This window comes from Cyclopterus lumpus, chromosome 16, assembly GCF_009769545.1.
Source record: "Cyclopterus lumpus isolate fCycLum1 chromosome 16, fCycLum1.pri, whole genome shotgun sequence".
NCBI lineage: Eukaryota > Metazoa > Chordata > Actinopteri > Perciformes > Cyclopteridae > Cyclopterus > Cyclopterus lumpus.
The window spans coordinates 12,238,077-12,259,051 of record NC_046981.1 but is presented as its reverse complement, the minus strand read 5'-3'; the positions used below and the strand labels follow the sequence as shown (position 1 = coordinate 12,259,051).

General features: G+C 41.7%; 1 protein-coding gene and 3 non-coding genes across 5 annotated transcripts; all 4 read right to left on the bottom strand.

The window, feature by feature from the left end:
* Positions 1-1,425: 1,425 nt before the first annotated feature.
* Positions 1,426-20,258, bottom strand: ncapd2 (non-SMC condensin I complex, subunit D2). Of its 2 annotated transcripts, none has more exons than XM_034553735.1 (32): positions 20,131-20,258; positions 19,596-19,715; positions 19,440-19,515; positions 19,296-19,354; positions 18,956-19,131; positions 18,304-18,449; positions 17,820-17,947; positions 17,540-17,663; positions 17,265-17,412; positions 15,965-16,162; positions 15,749-15,883; positions 15,573-15,660; positions 14,416-14,614; positions 14,164-14,282; positions 13,277-13,474; positions 12,985-13,159; positions 12,208-12,292; positions 11,967-12,103; positions 10,547-10,679; positions 9,255-9,330; positions 8,957-9,163; positions 8,709-8,869; positions 8,015-8,126; positions 7,699-7,822; positions 7,293-7,448; positions 4,888-5,065; positions 4,714-4,808; positions 4,298-4,378; positions 3,142-3,325; positions 2,872-3,040; positions 2,631-2,753; positions 1,426-1,720 (listed from the first exon to the last, which is right to left on the bottom strand). In XM_034553735.1, the coding sequence occupies exons 2-32, from the start codon at positions 19,711-19,713 to the stop codon at positions 1,638-1,640; spliced, it is 4,191 nt and encodes a 1,396-aa protein (XP_034409626.1). In that variant the 5' UTR covers positions 19,714-19,715; positions 20,131-20,258; the 3' UTR covers positions 1,426-1,637. The 2 variants fall into 2 exon arrangements, with proteins under 2 accessions (XP_034409626.1, XP_034409625.1); XM_034553734.1 differs by having other exon boundaries at positions 8,709-8,873; positions 8,958-9,163.
* On the bottom strand, positions 15,236-15,523 carry LOC117745910. The gene has a single exon (XR_004611279.1). It is a non-coding gene; the product is annotated as a small nucleolar RNA U85 (small nucleolar RNA).
* LOC117745912 lies at positions 16,361-16,656 on the bottom strand. The gene has a single exon (XR_004611281.1). It is a non-coding gene; the product is annotated as a small nucleolar RNA U85 (small nucleolar RNA).
* Positions 18,562-18,886, bottom strand: LOC117745911. The gene has a single exon (XR_004611280.1). It is a non-coding gene; the product is annotated as a small nucleolar RNA U85 (small nucleolar RNA).
* Positions 20,259-20,975: the final 717 nt, after the last annotated feature.

Genomic DNA, 20,975 nt, shown 5'->3' with positions numbered 1-20,975 from the left:
TGTCCTCTTGGCAGAAGCTGAATGTTGGGGCATCAGCTGGGATGCTGCAGCGGTTTTGTAGAGCAAGAGACAACCCCCCCCCCCCCATCTTCCTCCTCCTCCTCCTCCTCCTCAACTCCTTTCTTTGGAGTGATGTCATAGCCTTGGGGAGAGTGATTGTCATTGCCAAGGTGACTGTGTACTCTGAATGCCAAACTGTGCTGCACAAAGCAAGGTCTGAGGGCAACAGCCAGCTAAATGCCTCAATGAGAGGCAGTTATGAAGATTCACAAGTTTTATGTCACGACATTCCGAATTATACATTTCTTATGCCTTTTCAATGTTCCACATGCACATCAGCCTCCCTCACTCCCCTTTGTCTCCGGAGTCTTTCCCAGCATGCACTGAACTCCCTTCTCTGTTGGGTAAGTTACAGTCCGTCAGTGCCATCTGCTCCCTGTACCCTCAAATCACTACACTAGGAGCTGCACAAGCCAACACACCGAGTTTAAAGTTCAGCAGCCTCTGATTATTTCAAGTAAATAAAATCCCCAGCAGTTACAAATGTACGTCAAAAACTGGACAATGCAATCAGTGAAGGTTTCCCCTGTACGTAAGCAGCTTCTTGGAGCAAAAGGTTTGATGTTTTCATACCTGCACAAACATGTTGCAGCTTTGTAGAGCATTAAAGTTACAAACTGGGCACATTTATTTGACGACACTTGACCCACAATACATAAAACTCAAATTTGTCATCAGATAAAAACCTAAGTGCTGCTGCTATCACACCGTTAGCCGGTTGTTGGCAAGTGTCTTTACATAACGTATCAATCACATACAGAAATGCACCCCTCATCTTTTCGGAGAGGATGCGTGGGAGAGGGAGTAGGCGAAAAGGAGAGATTAGCAATGAGGGGAGGGAGGAGGGTTACACTACTGTGCTTGCCATGCAAGTGAAGAGGGGAGTGCTGTAAGAGGAAAAGTAGGTAACAGAGTAGGAGGAGGACGAGGACGGGAGGGAGAAAAGCACCAGGCGGAGAGAGTAGAGGGAGACGTACAAAAGAGATTGATTACAAGAACCGAGGCGGCCAACGACGCAACAGCAAATGTGTCAGAAGAGGGAGGGGGGGACATGATTGTAAATAAACAATATGCAGCCACAATCATTATTTCTTATCTGATATCCAATATGAAGGATCATGATTTAAGAAAAGAAATGCGAAGGTGTCGAAGCATGTGGGGTCGTAATACTGTCCGGGCCAGCTGTGACAACCCATTAAACAGCGCTGTCCAAACACATGAAACAAGCAGACATTCAATGCAGCTGGTAATGATGGTGTAAATTCACTTGACGTGACCCACAGAGACACAACACGTCAGTTCTTTCTGGAGGTTTCTTCAGCGAGCAGAGGCCGGTGAGTGACGCAGCTCAAAATGAGACGTGGATTTCTTATCAAAACCAGGTTTATTAAAATACAACTGGATTCCATGTTATGAGATACGTTATCAGACTACTTTAGATTGGTGCTAGGTACCAATCAATATCTTAAAATATACATTTACAAAAAGATTTTTTTAAAAGTAAAAAGAAAAATGCAATACATCATTTCAGATAAAAGATTAAAAAGACAGAAACAAGACAAAAAACAGAAGATGGATCAGTTTCTGAGGCGAGCTCGTCGAGATGTGCGGGCGATGGGTGTCGTCACTTTAGGGGTCTCACTCTCCGCCATTACAGCATCTGATAATGAAGATTAGAAACTGATGAAGCAAAATCAATCATTGACAAAAAAGCCAGAAAAATGTTTTTTTTTTTTTTTTAAAAGAAGCCTCGACTCAGAAATAGATTAGGATTCACTGAAATACCGTCTGTTAAAATGCTTAAAGATGTAATTAGGAGAATACAAAGAAAATCTAACTCCTCTATAAACACGATTTTAAAAAGCCAGGTACGCTCCACTTTCTCAATTTTAATCTGATTTGTAATTTGATTGATTTAATCCTTTCAAGTTGTTTTCCATCAAAGTCATTAGAGAAATCCCCAGCTCTTGGCTTAGTGCTGCTGCAATGCACCGCTCCCTTTAAGAGCAACAGGCCCAAATCCTCTTAGACTCCTAGTGTGGTTCAGGCCAGTGCTCCAGAGACTTTGAACTTTGTTGTATTGATCTAAAGTATATAAATGACGTCTGCCAAAATACTCAGGTCCATTCTATGGATAATACTAACAGCTAAAAATACTAGATGGTAGAGAAAATAAACCAGAAAGAGTCATTTGCGTCTATTTTGAAAAATAATTTGTTTTTTTTATTGAAATAAACATGCCCTGTGTGATTGTAACTGAATATCTTTAGTTTGGAAAGATGGCCAGACTAAACAAGCAGTTACGACATTTTTTTTTTTTTTAAATGAACCTTTTAAAAAACAAGCCGGTTTTTAAGTAACCTTTTATTTAATGAAAATATGTCGTTGCAACCCTAAATATAATTGTGTAAACAAAAAATAAATGCAAGTCATTTTTAAATGACACAAGTATTTTGTTTGACAAAACAAGAACTGATCATGTCTAAAAAATGAGAATGTATAATAGGAATCCTTAAGAACATTTTCTCTATCAGTGATTCCACTTGAATTTATAAAGTGGCAGCACTCACCCTCTTCATCCTCCTCATCCTCCTCACTGCTGAAAGTGATCACAGGTTTCTTGGACTTGCGCGATTTCTGAGGCGTCACAAAACTGTCATCGCCGCGGCCAGAAACTGATGGCTTTGCTTGACCTGTACCAAAAGCAGAACGTCTGTCAAAAAAGGTGTTCAAATCTCTCTCTGCACACGACCACAACAGGACTTTAAGGCCTAGGACCACAACAGGACTTTAAGGCCTAGAACCACTGACCTCTCTTCGCCCTCGCTCGGCCTCTGGTGGGCAGAGGTGTCCGCATCACTGTCTTCTCAGAGGATCCTCCTTCTTTTGGGTTTTCCTCATTCATCTCAGGGCTCTCCACATTTTCCAGCCCGCGTGTGTGAACCGCAGTCAGACGCTTCTCAAACTCGTCTACCTGGGCCTGGGGAGATAAAGTCGGCCTCAGTAAACAACGATTGCATCAAAATTAAGAAGAAAAAAAAGAAGCACTGATCTACTTGGAAATGGAGCTGCATGCGGCACCTTGAACTGGGCTTTGGCCCCACGGCGGAGCTTGGCGGTGATCGAGAGCAGAGGCTGGTAGACGCCCGGCTCTGTTAACTTGTCGCTGTAACACTCCCAGCATTCCTGCAGCCTCTTAAAACCACGCTCACACATGGACAGCAGCGACAGAGACATGGCCAAGTCGCACCACTGACGCTCCGTCCTGAGAGGAGACGCAGAAGAATTAGAGACGGAACCTGCTTAGAAACTCTGAAATGCAAAGACATTCAAGCTCCTCAACATTACAAACCTCATTACTCATGAATATGGCTTAGCCCTGACATTTGGACCTAATCAGATTTTCCAGAAACCTTTTGCATCTAAATTAACTTTGTAATATAAAATGTCCTTTCTTAGAGTATGGGTGAAGCATGAGTCAGAGGCAGCCCGGTCAATGCAATCCTAAACTTAATGGGAAGACAGTTTCAAAATGAGGGAATACAATGTCAGAATGTAGGTGAACTGCTCTGTGAAGGCAAGATGCATTCATTTGTGTCGCATCTTTCAACAAAGCAAATCGAAAGGGATTTCTGATTTCAATAAAAAGATTAAAAACAAATATATAAAAGAAACTACAGTGCAGATATGAATAAACGTGGTTGAAGGATTATTTCAAATACATTTCTTTAAGATTCTGAATCGATTCACAACTTCCAGAAAACGATTTATAAATGTTTAACGGCTTTTTTCCCACAAAAGAACCTCAATATTGTTCTAGATGGCCAGAATCCTACACTCCAAGTCATAGTTGTGGGATTTTTTTTGAAAAACATTTAAAAAAATCATGATTGTGCTTAAGTAAATAATTAATTTAAATTTTCTGGTGTTTATAGAAACTAAATAGTGTTAAACGCATTAATTGCCAATTTAAAGTAAGGACATTTAAGAATATTTGATTGCATCTTTTCCCATACCACTTATCAAAACAGGAATATAAAGTGTGTTGGTGGGCGCAACAGTACGAGGCAGTAGGTCCAATGAGAGAAAGAAGAGACACATTAAGAGAAGTAGGTCATTTGGGAATATGCCTCGCTGTCATGGTTGATCTCTGGACCAATGAAATACTGCAGGGCAGAAGCAGAAATGAGGGAAACAAAGACAAAAAGAAAGCATGAAGGTGTGGAGATTTACTCACTTGGCCGTCCTAAAGCGCTGACACAGTTTCTCTACTAGAGACTCGGTCTGCCTTTCCTTGGTGATGTAGGAGAACAGCCGTCTGAAAACAGACATTACATTTAATTTATCCAAAGCGACTTAGTCATACACCGTAGACACAGCTACAAGGAGCAATTCAGGGTTAAGCATCTTGCTCAAGGACACATCGACTAGGGCGGGGACTGAACCGGCGATCCTCTGATTGAAAGATGAACCTGCTAACCACTGACCCACAGTCGTCGCCCCCCCCCCACACACACACTACAGCATCTAAACAAAAACTCCCAAAAATAGTGACGCAGTCAACTTTCCCCTCATTCTGAGTCCTGCTCAAATCCTCAGTGGACGAAAGCAGCAAATAAGACTCGACAGATACTGACGAGCCAAGCAACTCACTTCATGATGGTGTTGAAGTCCTCCGAGGTCATGCCTCTCTCTGGGTCAGACAGGCGGCTGATGATATCTGGGAGCAGGTTGTAGATGGCATTGTCCTGATGGGTAACACCAAGTTAAAGACCGTCCCAATTATTCAGGCTACATTAAGGGTTATGGATGGGTGTGTGTGTGTACCTTGGAGGCCAGCTCGTTGAAGAAGTTCAGAGCCAGGCTGGTGATATGATGTTCGGGGTCAATTAGCAGCACGGCCACTTCGCTGACTTGACCTTTGACCTTGAGCACATCCTTAAGCACCAACTGAGTAAGAACTGTCACAGCCGTCTGCCTCACTGAAGGAACCTCATCACTGAGCCTAGGAGGAGAAGAGGACGTGAAGTCACTGGCTGATTCATTTGACATCTTTGGTCCCGATGATGGTGCGAGACCTATTTTTCTCAATCAACTTTTATCGATGACCGATAGTGTCAGTGTTTTATTACGGGGATATTTTTCCTCCTAATTTTACCTTTGACTCTTGCTAATGTAGTCATTAATATAATAAATCTGAGAAATGAAAGAGACTGTCAGCGGCTTTAAGGCATCGTTAAAGTCGTTACATTACATCACTCCGAAAACAACGTTTAGGATACATCCCCTGGGAAACGTCTTGCCCTTCCATCTAGTGGATGTTAAAATATTTAACTAGTTATGTGACATTTTGTGGCAGGAATGGGAAATTCAGAGGATCATCAAAGTCAGTGTGTTTCAGCCTCTGGGCACCATGGATGTCTGCAAAATGTAATGGCAGTCGATTCAATCGGCGAGATATTTCAATCTGGACCAAAAGGGTTGAACCTACATTAGAGCTGTGGGTGGAGATATACATTTTTTTTTTAAACTGGGGGGAAATTCTCGCCACCTGTGCATTTGTTGTTTCGAAGTAGATTAAGCTTTCTGTAAAGACTGGGTTATTAGGCAGAACGTTACTGTCACAGCTCTGGCTGAATACCATGGGATTGGCCATGCTGTGGTAGGGCAATCTGATTGCTTTCCGAGACCAATTTAGATTCACCCTCACCCAAAACCACAGAACAAAGAAACTCATTAAACATGTCTCGTTAATGACAGAGCAGGACTCCGGGTAGAGGATCAGACACCTCCACAAGCCAATGGAAGGAGCTTGCAACTGCAACGAAGCAGGGTAATTAATTCTTAATTTGCTTATCAGGAGGCTCCAGAAAACAGTGGAGGTGTGGGAGACAATTAGGGAACGCTATGCAATGCTTATCAGGTAAAAAACACAAGGAGGGCAATGAGCCATTATAAAAAAGGAACAGAATGTTTTACACATCCCAAACAAGTCAGTTTGAGCATTATCAACCATTAGAATTAAAACCACACTTCATCAAACGGAGAAATTGCAGCTTCCAAGTTTGCTATAAAAGCAACAAGACACAGACCATTAAGTGTGTTTAAAATGAAAGCCTACCTACAGGCGTATAAACCCTTGTAGAACCTCCGACTTCACCCCAAATTATTCCCTTCTGCTCATCCAACCGCTCTGTATAATTACAACACACTCATCACAATCTGTAACACACTAGTAATTAAGTTGTTCATTGTCTAAAAGTGCCCGTGTCTGAGGCGGTCAAAGGCTCCGCCCCAGTTCACGTGCGAGTTTCTCTACTGGCCAGCCGGTTCCCATGGCGACCGCAGAGGTTAGGAAACAAAACCTATATCATTGGTGTTTGCGAAAACCGATCATCTCAAAGTTAGTTTCTCCCATTAAAAAAAAAAAAAGAAGATTGTGATGGAAGAGTAAACTTTTCCCATCATGTGGCTCAGTGAAGCATGGAGACGGCAGCAGCACTCCAGTGGCTGAGAGGAACAACACTGAGATGTGCTGGTGGCATCTGGATGAAGATGGCTGAAGTGTACAAGCGGTGGGGGGATGTTGACTGGTATGGAACGGCATTTACAGTACACCCACACCGCTGAGCCACCAGGCATAGAGACCATTGTGATGTTGGGCGAAAAAAAAGGAAGTGTGATGATGTCCAGCTAATTAGAAAAGAGTCCATTAGTGGGATGAGCATGGGCTGCTTGTGAAAAATGTATGTTTCATCACTGGGCTGATCTAAAAAGGTCAACTCCATATGCCTTCTTTTCCGCATTTTCAATTAAAAACACCCACTCAGTAATTAGTGACAGTGACGTACAGTGAGTACTAGCTGAGTCAACGTTTGCAGTGCTAAATTAGAAAATAACTGAGGGGGTTATTTTTGAGTTGGGGTTGTATGAATACACCTCCAAGATCAAAATTACCATTTTTAAATCAATGGAGTCTTGTGGTTTTGGAGAGAGTGATAGAAAAGCTTCAGTTCAGTCGTAAGAAACAAACTATAGTCCTTTTTATAAAGGGCGTGGGGCTGAAAAAAATAATTGCATTCTGACACCAAAACATCATGTACAATACTTTGACCAACATATGACGTTTGGATTTCAACACTACTGCGGAGCTACAGAATACATAGAAAGAACCGTAAAAAATTAAAGTGATAGACCCACCAACCCGATAATTTAAATCGTCATTACAATACCTGGCATAGAGATTCTGAGTCCAGGGCTCCAAAATGTTTGGAAAGCGGACGGTGAGATCTCCCAGGGCTATGATGGCATTTGCCCTGACCACAGGGAGAGTGGAGCGCTCCAGCACGGTAAACATGAGACGGACGTTTTCTTCACACACCGATGGGCTGATGGAAGACAAGAAAAAAAATCACAGCACTAACAGTTATTTCATTCATTCAAGTCAGTTTGTTTCGAGTTTTACTATATTTAGGATTGCAACCTTTTAATATTTAGGTTAGTTTATCAATTAAGTGATGTATTGTTTGATCTGTGAACTGTACCGCCTTGTACAGAGCGGTGTTTACATATTTATTTCAATGAGGTTAGACTAAACAACAAAGAATGGAAAGAGGGGAATAGGCAATATGTTTTTACCTTATCATCATGTACTGAGAGAGCGCCAGACAGGCAGCAGTGGTGAGCTGTGGGTGGGAATAGTGTCCTGGGGAGCTGCAGACTCTCACCAGCAGGGGAAGGAATGCACACAGCAGGTTCTCCTCTAAACCGACAGGTAAGAGGGGGGAGAAGATGTTTAATATATGAAAACATTGCATCATCAAAACACTAGGTTAACAACCATAAAAAGAATTGGATCAACTAACAAACTAAGAAAAAGTGTTTGTGTATGCTGTCAATTATAGTTATTGGAAAGAAAATGGCCATGGGTGCATCTAGCTGAGGTGTTTCTTACCAGCGAGTAATTCCGTCTCGCAGATGTTTCTGATGAGTTCAGCCTCAGTATCTTCAGCAGAGGCACCAATCAACCCCAGCTCCTCCTCCATAGCACTCTCATTGGCTGCGTGCTGTTGGATAAACAGAAGCGCTTAACAAAACAGCCACTTGTGCATCTTAACATATTCTGAGGAATCATGGAGCCGTCTGACTTGACTCTACTGATGTTGCAGTCATTCAGACGATTTTTGCTTCCCATTAATCTATATGTGCTCTTTACTGACGGCAAGTGAATTTCAGTTTCACTGCAGATTAATAATACAAATATATATTTTTTTATTATGCCAACAGGCTTGAAATTTGGTTACAATAGAGTCCAATACTGACACATTTAAAACGTCTCTTGCTAATTTAAAAAGAGATATTTATTTTCTTCTTCCCTGATGAGCTGAACAATTATGAGGCATCACTCATCCGACTGTCACTTAAATTAATCTTGTGAAGCCATCCTGTTGAGAGAGTCTGATTTAGGGGTCGTTTTGGCTTCAAAGTAATAAAATATCTGCATATTACTTTTTAAAACTTCATCTCAAATTACCTGAAGACTATTCGATCACAGGTTATCTCCCCTTTAGCTAATATACAACTTCCATCCAAGGGCATTGTACTGGATTGTTTTATACTCCTGTGTAAGTGTTATACAGCCTCCTTACCTTAGCTTTGCTGGAGGGACCCTTTTCCTTCTCCTCCCTCTCCTCCCTCTCTCCTCTCCTCCTCCGCAGCTCAGCACTAACACTGCGCTCAAGGTGAGACACCTGCCAAAAAGCCACGCAGCCACACAGCGCCAACAGCTGGGCGAGACACACGCAGTTCACTACGGGAGAGAAAGACGCGTGGGCACATGTGATTAAGAGTATGTTGGACAGGTTACACAGAGTCAACATAGACCAAAGGGACTCACCTTGTTCATTGGACTCTTGAGATCCATCTTGCATTTGGCCAGCGTCCTTGCCGAGTTCCCCACATTCTACAATCTGATCTAGTAAGAGGCGAGCACAGCGCTGGAGGAGCCGGGAGCATAGCTGGTCAGGGGATTCAGACAGGAAGTAGAGGAGACGGACAGCTGGTTCCATAAAGCTCTGCCAGTAAGGGTCTTCCATCACCACACCTGGAGCAGTCGGGTCAGAGGAAGAAACCAGCATGAAGCGGTGAAGGCCAAGACGAACATATTCCTCAACGGCACATTTGTCTCCATTTACCTTCAGCGATGGCCTGCGTGAGGCAAGTGAAGAGCTGGTGGTCCTGTGGCAGTCTGAATGGAGCACCTTTTGATTGCTGGTGGAGATAATGTGCATCAGATGACGTTCACATTGTGTTGAAGCCCCTCGACATGTTCATGGGCAAAATGTCTACCGCAAGAGTATTCTCGGCCCCAAAGAGTATAAATAAGATTTTCATGGATTTAATTTATACTTACAAATATACAATAGTAACAGCAATATCTAAATACAATGAATATTGCCAGCAGTTGATTTTGTTTTTAACCCTTGTGTTTTGTTGAAAAAAGCTTTACTTCATTGTTGTTTAGAAAGTACAGACAATCATTATGTATATAAAAATTGCCAAAACAAAAAAGGGTTGCTTCAAAACGTTAAAACGGTAACCCTTCTCCCTGCCACAGAATAAGGACATTGTGCTTTATATGTGTATGCATGATCAAATATATATATATTCCCTCTGCTGACAAAAGTAGTTTACAGACTAAATCAACAGATCATTTGACAGTCACATTACTTGTTCCCCACTATTTGACCAACTCTCCCTCAGACCTCTAAATCTCCTATAACAGAAATCCAATTAGATTTCATACATTTTAAAAGTTACAACACCCAAATCCCAATTTAACACAGATATAATTATATACAATGGATTAACATGTGTTAAAGCTGTATCGAGACCCCAAACTTTTTTTAAAGATTCAATTGAATAAAGTTTAATTAACCAACTTTCTTTAATAAACGTAATTGGTTGCATAATACCAGTGTGTGATTTGATAGCACGCAGGCATTACTTGAGCAAAAGAGCCGTGACATTCAACCCAAGGGTGTTGGTATGAGTGTTGTGTGTGTCTGGCATACTGGCTGTGCATTTTACACATACTTTGGTATATTCTACAAATATCTTAATAGACTACAAAAAAAAGCAGTGTAGGTTCATCTTTCTATTAAAAAAAAAAAAGGGTTTAAACAGAATGAATAGACATGCAAAAAAAGAAAGAAAAGCATTTGGATGTTGATTTAGAATTTGAATGCCAATGTTATGAACACAGCTTCAAACTACTTTGGTGCGGCACTACTAAAAATCTCATTTTCTATATCTCAAAATTAAGCTTGGAAGCAAATATGTCATAAAATACGGTGATTAAAATACTGAGTGTTCTTATAAGCTAAACGTAATGGTTTAAGTCTCTACGTTTAGAAGAGCTCATAATAATGTGGGCCTCTGGTCATTGACCTTGCCTATAGGCAAATGATGACTTATGTCTCCTTACCCTGACATGGTCCGTGATGCTGCAGATAGTTAGAACTGAATCTCTGGCCAGAAGAAAGTCTTCAGTCACTTTTTCTCCCAGAGCCACGGAACAAAGAGTGTCCAGATTACTGAGGACCACCTCCCTTTCTGCCCTGTTGGATTTACAGAATACAAAAATTTTTTTTTTACAGTTCGCCAATAAGCATAGATTTTACATTTCCCAACGATCATGTCCTGCATCACCCCAACCACTGTGTGCTGGCCTTGCTGCCCAGTAATCCGTGTAGGAGAAGCACATAAAATTTAATAGGTTTCGAATGCTGCTGGCTGGAAGAAGGGAGGCAGCAGTGTGGGTGGACTGCAGATAGTCTCTTAACACGCTCGCTCATCCCTAAAGCTCCGGCAGTCTTTGAGGTAGATTGAGGAGGAACACACTCACTCAGTGAAATGCACTGGCAAGGAGCCTAGTTATACGGTCGTGACTTTGATTACAATGTAGAGGAGCCGAGGCTGAGCTTGTTCCTGACTAATGAGGGGATTTGCTGAATGTCGAGTAACTGAGGCAGGAACCAAATGTAAAAAGGAAGCGCCTCTATATACAGTGAGGAAGAAGTGCAGATTATACACTATAAAAAAAAACACCCCGTTTAGACACCTGAACTTTAGACACAAAACTACAACAATAATATAAGATGATAAACAGCACACAGTTCTAACTACTTTTTGCTAATTTTTCTACACAGGTTCAATAGAGTAACACTGTCGCTTTAAGAAGTAATGTATTTTCACAACCACAGCATTCAGTACAAATTATAAAATGTTATAATAATATAATGTTTTATTATGTAAAAGGAACAGAGTTGTTCATGTTGCATTAGTGGACGAGGCAAAAACTGCATTTAGTTGTGTCGCAGAATGACAAATTATCCTTGAGCCTTAAATACAGGCTGTAAAACATCATGTCTATTTATTCTACAAATTCTCATATTGCTTTGATTGGCATCCCCACCTGCTCTCCTGCACTGGATAATATGTGCAAAATGAGGTCAGATCACAATGACAGAAAATGTATAAACATGAGCTGCGATGGGATTAATCAGTTACCAAGATAGTGATCCAAATATCAGGCTGGATGATTCTGGAGTACACTACAGGCGACTGGATATTACATTTAATGGGCTTAAACACACACACAAAAAATGAATGCACTGTGACAAATCATACAACTACTGCTTAAGTAACTACACAGTCAGGAGGTGGGGCCGAGTCACTTTGGCCTGCACATTTAATTATTAGTGATTAGCATTTTTATTAACCACAATTACCAGTCAAAAAAAAGTTAAACCCTCTCATTTTGTAAACTTCCATGACCCCTTTTTCTCATCATGGCATTAAAGCGTTTTTACTTAAGAGCATAGCGAAAGCGGTCCACGTCTTACCGTGCAGCCATACCCAGCAGTAACACCGCAGCTCTCCTGTGTAAGCCAGACGTTTCTCGTTTGCCAGTAAACCTTTCCCACAAGACCTGCACGACAGTGGACTGGAGATTGCTTCCACCGCCAAAGAACTCCTGCACCTGAGAACAAAACACCAGAAACATGTTGCAATTCTTCATATGTTTTATACAGAAAACTAAGTTTATAAAATATATATATATTTTTAAAAAAAAGTGTGACTCACTATTTCCTCAAGACACTGGATTGTTCCCAGAGATGCATCCACCATCAGTTCAGATAGACTGTCAACAAGAGTGTGGGCTTTCACCCTAATGAAAGACAAGAGCTACTTTAAAAGAGAGCACAACACAAATCACAATAATCACCAGTAAGATGTACACACAATGCAACATACTAGATGTGATTTCGTGGCATGTTCCATTTTAACGACTGTTAAGCCAGGTGCAATAACGTTACTGTAATCTCAACGGTCGTATTTATAGGGCTGTACAGAATGTCATTTTTACATTCAAAGACTCCATTGAGGTTTTTGAAGCTTTAAATGTCTGTTGTCTAGAGTTGTTAAGATTGCTGCCAGATCGCCCCGTAAATCCCTTAGGTGCAGCAAGTGGGAGAGATTTTAAAAGGATAAATAACAAATCTGAATTGAGGCTGAATATTTTGTTGGAATAAAACCTGTTTTGCAAATTATGACCATCATCAATTTCAATAAAGCTTTTAACTATTGGACTTTACAACACCCTGGAGTTTTTGGATAAAAACAGACTTCCTAACAATCCTATGCATCCACCACTTGAATCTAAATTCTATAGATAGTATTTTATTAATATTGGTTTAGCCTCATTTTTATCTGCAACTGTGCAGAAATGCCAGGAATACAGAAATCTAACAGAATGAACAGAAATAGAAAGCTATTTGGTAGAGCCCTACAAAAATAAATTAAACAGTCAATGTTAATGCCTTTCATATAGTCATGCATGTGTGAGGTAGTTTTACAGACCGGATGGTTTCTCCCTGAGGGTTCAGGTACAACCGCCTGTAGGCCTGAACGACAGCATCTTTAATGGCAGTGTCAGTTGACCAGACCAGAGGCAACATCTTCCTCACGCCACTGACAGAGTTGGCAACGCTGAACTCGCATACAGTCACACAAAACTGCACCGCCTCCTGAACCACTAAAACCAAAAACTGCAGTTGTCAAATGTGAAAAAAAGTTCCCTTGTACGACATAAAATATATTGAAATATAACACAAGTTTGAGCAGGTTTTTCACTGATGAATATTGCCTCTACCTGAAGTGGTTTTCCAGTAGAGCATGCTGTTAATGACAGAGATCGCTCTCTCCACTTGTAAGGCGAAGGTTTCTGTGTCTTTCAGGTACTGCACCAACATCTCTTGCTTCTTCAGCTCCCCATTCTCCTCCTCCGCCACCTCCTTCTGTGGGGTTGGTGGCAAGTTCTGGCTGAGCTCAGCGGTGTCCTCGTCAGAGCCTGAGGAATACACCAGGTGTTGTATTATGTAGAGTACGGTAACCACACACCACTTCATGCAGCTACTATACAGTAATCAAGTTAAATGATTCTCTTCGCTGAGGCTTAGTGTGTGTATAAAGCAGCCACAGGAGTGTTACATTTACAGCATACTAAGGAATAATGCATCAAATTCTCATAGCATTTGCACACATGCCTCATTGTTTGCTGTCTGCCAGTATTACAGGGCCAGAGTACATACAATGTATTAATACACACACACACACACACACGTCAAAGTAACGTGCGTTGTCCCCCTTATGTGATCAGCTGGGGTGAATTTAGACTGAGAAAACCCTGCACATGATGATTAAGACAGCTAACATGTACTGTCGGTAACTCCTGTCCAACTCAATACAATTAGCGTCTGAAATGCTAGAAGATAAGAAAACCAAAGGCTAAAATTTCAAAAGGCATCTCACACCCCATTTTATGTTAATCAAGAGTGTACCAACTACTTGCATGCAATGAGGGCAACATTTTGTAACATGTTTTATGCTCTAGAATATATCCACTCCTCGAATCAAGAGGAAATGCAAATAACAGAAATGTGTTAAACGTGTTCAAATATGCTTCCATTAAGATTCACACCAGAAAGCTCTTATGAGAATCTCTAGAAATGTATCAGGTGAACTGAGTGAAGGCTTTACCTTTGAATATCAGAGCCAGTGTGCCCATTAAAGTCTCAGGGGTGAGAGTGGACAGAGAAGCAAACCTTTCAGATTCAGGGAAGCAGCCGTGGGCTCTTATACAAAGACGCACAGCATTCCTGCAGAGAGGGAAGACAGAACTAATTTCACAAATCATATTGTTGGCCAATTGACAGTATGGGAGAAAGAAATCCTTCAGGTAGTGGCTCTTGGACAACTTTTACGAAGGCCAACCCTGTTGATTAGCGTCACCTGTATTTGTTGACCCGGAGGTACTGAGCAACCTGCACTGCAGTCGCTCTGTCGTCCTCTGGCTCCTTGTCTTCCTCCACATCCCGGTCATCCTTCTCCTCCTCCTCCGCTTCACTTGTGGGCTTCAGCTCTGCTCTGACAGTGACGAGCAGCTCAGGCTCCATGGCGGCCCACAGCTCGGATGCTTTAATCATTGCCACTGCCAGGGAGGGAAAGTCAATAAGGATGAATAGGGTTGGAGCTACAAAGAAGATGAACAACTGACATAAAAAGGCCACAAATTAAAACAATTAGCAGCTGTAAGACAGAATAGTAAGACAACTGTTCCTTGGATAAAAAATGTTGATTGCAATATTGGGCTTTAGAGCGCCAGCATTTGATCATATTTTGTTACTGTGGCACATTATTCTTTATTATGCTAGACACACATGGTTGTGTTCTTTATAACACTAATAAACTAAATGCATTTAAAAAAGGATGACGTTGAGGGCTGCACAGTAGTTTGAAGCTTTATTCATATCATAATGTTTAAACAGAGTATTTCCGCACAGTTGCAGATAATTGAGCTACACTGTCAGTATTATACTATTTGTAGAATTGTAATTGAAAGGTAGATGTGTTGGATAGCTGGACTCGTCACACATTTACAATTACTCCAGAGTCCAAGTCAAACAGTTAACATCTTATGAAAAAAAGATGTTCAAATGCTAAAACTTCCAAAATACCCAGCATGTCTTTTTATCTGACAAATATATTCTGTGTCACACATGTTTAGCCTTTCAAAAACATTCATTGCAATCATATTACATTTTCTGAATTTTGCCCTCAGATTACCAAAGAAGCAACTCACAGCAGACTGAACATTGAAGAGAGCTGGGCGAGCTCCTTGCCTCTTCCACATGTACACATACTGTCAGCTTCATACCCGTGATTACTCCACTGTAACTTTAAAGAGGACTAATTTGGGTGAAGCAAAGTCACTGTAGGCAGGCCCTTACAGCAGAGCAGGAATGCTCCTCTGCACTACCAAGATTACCTGCCAATAGAGGCAAGAAGAACCCAGCTCTCCTTCAGTAAGCTCGTATTCGCCTTAGTCTCATCATTGGGCAAAAGGTCAGAGCATAAAGGAAAATAAACGTCACTGGGTTCATCTTTACCTGGTGCTTTTCCCTCCAGTTTCTCTTTCATCTCTTTTAGTTTAGCGGCCTCTTTCTCCAGCGGTTTCTTCAGATCTGCACTGCTAAGCTGAAAAGACAAGAACATATTTCAGTGAGATTGTGAAATCTGAAAAAAAAAAAATTGCTATTGTGTTATTCATGTTGCTTTTAGTGACCTTGCAGCTATATGGGTTGTGTGCGATGAATGCTGCCAACAGCTGGATGGCGCTCTTCACTACATTTATAGATTTGTCCATCAGTCGCCCCACAGCAAGCTCCATCACCTCACTGTACTTACACAGGGGCAGTGCCTAAACACAAAGATTGTAATTATTACCAAGTAGAGCATTTAATGACATGCATTTACAGAAACCCAAGTGAATGAAACATACTTTGCTGTTGACTATGCGTGCGTAGACCTGCAACACACGTGCCCTAACATGGGAATGCGTGTCATGCAGATGTTCCTGCAGTGTGTCAAAGAAGCGGTCACGGTCAGCTTTACCGGAATCGTCGAGCCCATCACCACACAGGACCCGGACGAGGATCTCTCCCAGTACCTCACACACAGCGACACGCATTGTGTGGCTCTGGAAAACATTTGAAAAAGGGAATGAGTCTGCATCGTGTGTCATTAACATAATTTGTTTTGTTTCTACAACAATCACCATTAACTTTTTAATGAGGATTTCTGCATCTTGGCATTTCATGGCAAATGTTGGCAAAATTATACATTAAAACTACTTGAGAATAAACATTACTTTGTGTCCAGTTGAGTTTATGAACTCTGCCCTCAGATTAGAAAAGAACAACTCGTTGCAAACTGAACAAAGAGCTGGGTGAACTCCTTTTCTCTTACACACACACACACACACACACACACACACACTGTTGGCTTCATCCCAGCAATTACTCTGCGTTGACTGTCGAGGAATAATTTAGGTTGAGCAAAGTCACTGTAGGCAGGCCCTTACAGCAGAGCAGGAATGCTCCTCTGCACTGCCAAGATTACCTGCCAATAGAGGCAAGAAGAACCCAGCTCTCCTTCAGTAAGCTCGTATTCGCCTTAGTGTCATCATTGGGCAAAAGGTCAACTGAACAGGACGAAAAATAAAACGTACTCTATGTGTAGAAGGGGCCTTTCTATAAAGAATTGCAGCGCTTGTGCTTTTTCTTCTGGTTTCTTTCATCAGTATGGTTACACTCATCAAGTCCTCAATGAAGGGTGATGCATTGTGCCATTATAAGAGCAAAACCTGTCCCTAAGCAACGTAACCTATTGACCAGAAATTAATACTTAGACACGATCGCAAAACTTTTTCCCTCACTTCATAGTGAATGCAAACTCAGACATGGAGACTCTCAAATGCAATTTGGATGCTGTGAAGTGAAAATATTGCTACAAGTAGTCTGTGAAGACATTGGCACACATTACTGTTGACATTGTGTTACCATTACTGCACACCAATGACAACACAGCATAAATAAATGAAATGATGTATCCAACAGCTCAGACATCCAGACACTGGCAAACTACAAAACCCTCGACACAGAAAGTCTTAAAAGGGCAGAAAGATCAGCATATTCAGGGAATGGGATGTCTCAGCAATATTATTAAACGTTTATATTCTTTTTTTAACAAAAGCTTTCAAATAAGGAGCTGTAAATTAATGATTTAATGTTAGCAAGTACCTCTCCTTCCAGGTGTGCGATGAGCACACTAATGTTGGGGAGCATTAATTCAGGCACAAGGGAGCCAAGTTCTGCAATGAAGGAAGAAAACGCTTTGACCCCAGATGCCTCTCTAGCAAGCTCTTCACTTGACCTCTGACCAATCTCCCTGAAGGAATGGAGGGAAAAAAAGTATGAACTTCCAAACATGATCATTTGTAGCCAAAGACTAGATATATTTATAATAAAATATATTTGTTCTGAACTCCATATGCACACAAATTATGCTTACTGACCTTATAACTTCTCCTATGATCGCCCTGACTCCATATTCTGTGCTCCACACAGACACTGCCTGGGCAAACACGGATGACAACTGCTCAAAGTGTTGCAGCAACTGGATCACCTTTACACTGGCACCTGTAAGAGTTAAGGGCATACACTCAAATCTAAATGTACAACGTATGCAGATTAGCAATATGTTGCTTTATTATACATGACATATTAAACTGAAAGGGTTGACATGCTCTCTCAGTTGCAACTGTTGCTCACAGTCAGCGTATGACTGAGACTAACCCAGAAGGTGGTTGTACTTCTTGATTAGCACTCCCAGTAGGTGGATAATACAATCTCTGGTGGGTTTGCTCTTGACATGGCTGATGGTTGGGTTCTCAAGTAGTTTATAGCAACAGCAGGTCACACAACTAAGAAGAAAAGGAAGAATTAAAAAAAAAAAAAAAATCAACAAGAAGCGCAACTACACTAGTCTCCATTAGTTACATTGCACCGCTATACAGTGTTTGTGATGGTTTTTGAGCCCAACTTTTTTTTTAGCATTGGACTGTCGGGGAATGTTAAATAAACATTAACATAAGTAATTGAACACAACTATCTAATCATGTTCAGTTTATATCTTCATATAAGCTGTTATATAAGCTGATGTTATCCGTGCCAGGGAAAGATTCTGAGAAGAAAGTAGGAAATGAGACCAACCAACTAAATAAAGACAACTAAGTCTGACACTGTACTCTTGCCCAGAGCTCCCAAATCAGCCATGTACCTGATGAACTCTTCCTCTACCAGAGAGAGGCTCCAGAGAGAACGAATGTCCAGCTGGAGGAGCTGGAGGAGGGCCTGCAGAACATTCTCTCTCTCACTGTCCCATTGTAGCAGTCCATCGCCTCCGGCTTTGCCCTTCTTACCACCCTGTGTATGACAGAAAGACTGTTAAATTAAATTTGTTCCGCATAGAAAGACACTCAATTTAAACGCTACCCGAGACAATGAAATTGACTATTGCAATTAACGTTTAGTATATGCCCTCAGTTTACCAAAGACTGTAATTCATACATGTCAAACCAACTACAGACTATAGCCTCTTGCCAGCTGATCCATGTACATTCATACAACACAAAGACAAACAAACATCCACACATTGTCTGTCATCTCCGACCTGGCCCGCCCCACTGCTCTTGGGGGGGAAAAGGTTATTGAAAGTGACAAGTTAACTGTGGCTGGGCCCTTACAGCAGTGCAATAAAATTCCACCACACCACCAAGATTACCCATCTAACAGCTGGCTAGAAACAACAACTATATTGGTCTGACTGAATCATCCAACTTGCCATGATATCATCATGCGGGCATTTAATAGTAAAAAGTTCCTGTCATGGCCTATAAAGTGTTTTTTAACTGCATCTCTTATAACCATACCTTCCCGGGTGCCGTGACAATACACTGTCTACAGGAGTCACTCTCAAAGGTCTCTGAGAGTTTGCAGAGCAGGTAGACACTCATTTTAACTGCATTAAGTTTCTCTTTGCGCTCTGCAGCTGAGATGGAGGTGGAGACAAGAAGCGCTGGCAGGGAAGCAGCTAGGCCACTAACCACTGAAAGAGAAAACAGACAAAATGTCATCATGTAGGCATACCACAGTTGTACTGTTGTCTATTTAAATGTGTAAACATGAACAAATATCCTTTTAATGCAGAAAGATTTGGGGAAATGACAATCTCAAAGGCACTTCATGAAACATTTTTTAAAAAGCTCAAACCTTGTAGTAGTAACTCCAAGGTATCCTCTTTCACACTCAGATTCACTGCATTGCATTGCCTGAAAAATAATAGAACCGTTTTGTACCCATGCAGTTGTTAACAATAATTAGAGACCGTTATATATATATATGATCAATACTTACTGTAGCACGCTGTAGCCTGTGTCAAAGTGCTCCAATATACACAAAGGCCCCTGGCTTCTCAGTGCAGCCTTAAACTCTGAGAGATAGAAACCGGTCACAAACCAGCCCAAATGAAAATGTCTAAGAACATCTTTAACAACCTAACCAGCTACTTACTACAGATATACGGTGGCAGCTGTTTGTGCGGCACCACATCCTGAACCACGTACTGGTTGATCCCCCCGGTCTTCACCAAGTCACCGACGCACAGAGGCACAAAAAAGTCCCACGACATCCCTGAGACGATTTCAAACAAAGGAACATTAGATTTTGTTTTCTTGCATCGTTAACTTTACAAACGCATTACAAATGCTACAGTTACAGTGCATCATTGATCATCAGATAGCTACATAACGTTAGTTACGTAACGTTTGTATAGCGTAACTCAATAGTATTAGTCAGTTCTTAACGCTAACTGGGAAGCCGACGTTGCACGACGCGAATATGACTCTGTGGCTGATTTATAAAAAGAGAACTCGTCTTTCTTTGTGAAAACACTACTTGTGACTCAAACAACGAGCCGCTAGCAGAGCTAGCAGAGCTAGCTGCTAACGGCGTCGCTTCCCTTGTTGGCTGTAACTTTGTTTTTAACTGAAAGAAGAGCAGCTAAACTCAGACTCCTGTTTTAGTAAGTTACGAGGATAACGCTCACCAGTGCCGGCTGCAGTCCCTTTACCCACAATGACGACCTCTGGAGACTAAAGTGTGGCGTGCTCCTTCTCGCCGCCGTCGAGCTGTTTGAATCCTCAAGTTTTTCAAACTTTATTTGGATATCGCGCCAAAGCGATGGGGCTATGACGTCACAAGCAGCACCGCCCTCTACAGGAGGACTGTGATCACTGCCCCCTACAGGAGGCCTGTGAGCACTACAACACGACGATCACTGACCCCTACAGGAGGCCTGTGAGCACTACAACACGACGATCACTGCCCCCTACAGGAGGCCTGTGAGCACTACAACACGACGATCACTGCCCCCTACAGGAGGCCTGTGAGCACTACAACACGACGATCACTGCCTCCTACAGGCCTGTGAGCACTACAACACGACGATCACTGCCTCCTACAGGAGGACTGTGAGCACTACAACACGACGATCACTGCCCCCTACAGGAGGACTGTGAGCACTACAACACGACGTCCGTGCTGCAAAGGCAGACTATCTGATAAACAACACACAAAGGACCACAGAGGCACGTTTCTTTTTGAGGTAGTAGCTGTATTCAAATGATTGACAACACAATCACCCCCTCTCCATTGTACCAATGTTTCAGCTACAGAAATGACAATACTTTTCACGAAATGTCTTACTTTCTATACAGCACTCAATCAAATGTTAAAATGAAATGGTTTAACTCACTACCCACAGATGACTAATACTGTCGGGATGCAGCATTTGTCCTTGTGTTCTTTTGACCTCTCCTTATACATAAAACTAGTGTTTCAAGTCTACGCACAAGAAACTAACTATACAACAAAGAAAAAAAGTATTCATGG

Bases quoted from the DNA above. Each gene is read 5' to 3' on its own strand.
- ncapd2 (XM_034553734.1), bottom strand. From the start codon at position 19,713: ATGTCGTGGGACTTTTTTGTGCCTCTGTGCGTCGGTGACTTGGTGAAG. The intron at 12,104-12,207 runs GTGAGTCACACT...TTTTGTTCTCAG, and splicing joins TCCAGTGTCTTGAGGAAATA to GTGCAGGAGTTCTTTGGCGG. The intron at 2,754-2,871 runs GTCAGTGGTTCT...CTTTTGGTACAG, and splicing joins CCGAGCGAGGGCGAAGAGAG to GTCAAGCAAAGCCATCAGTT.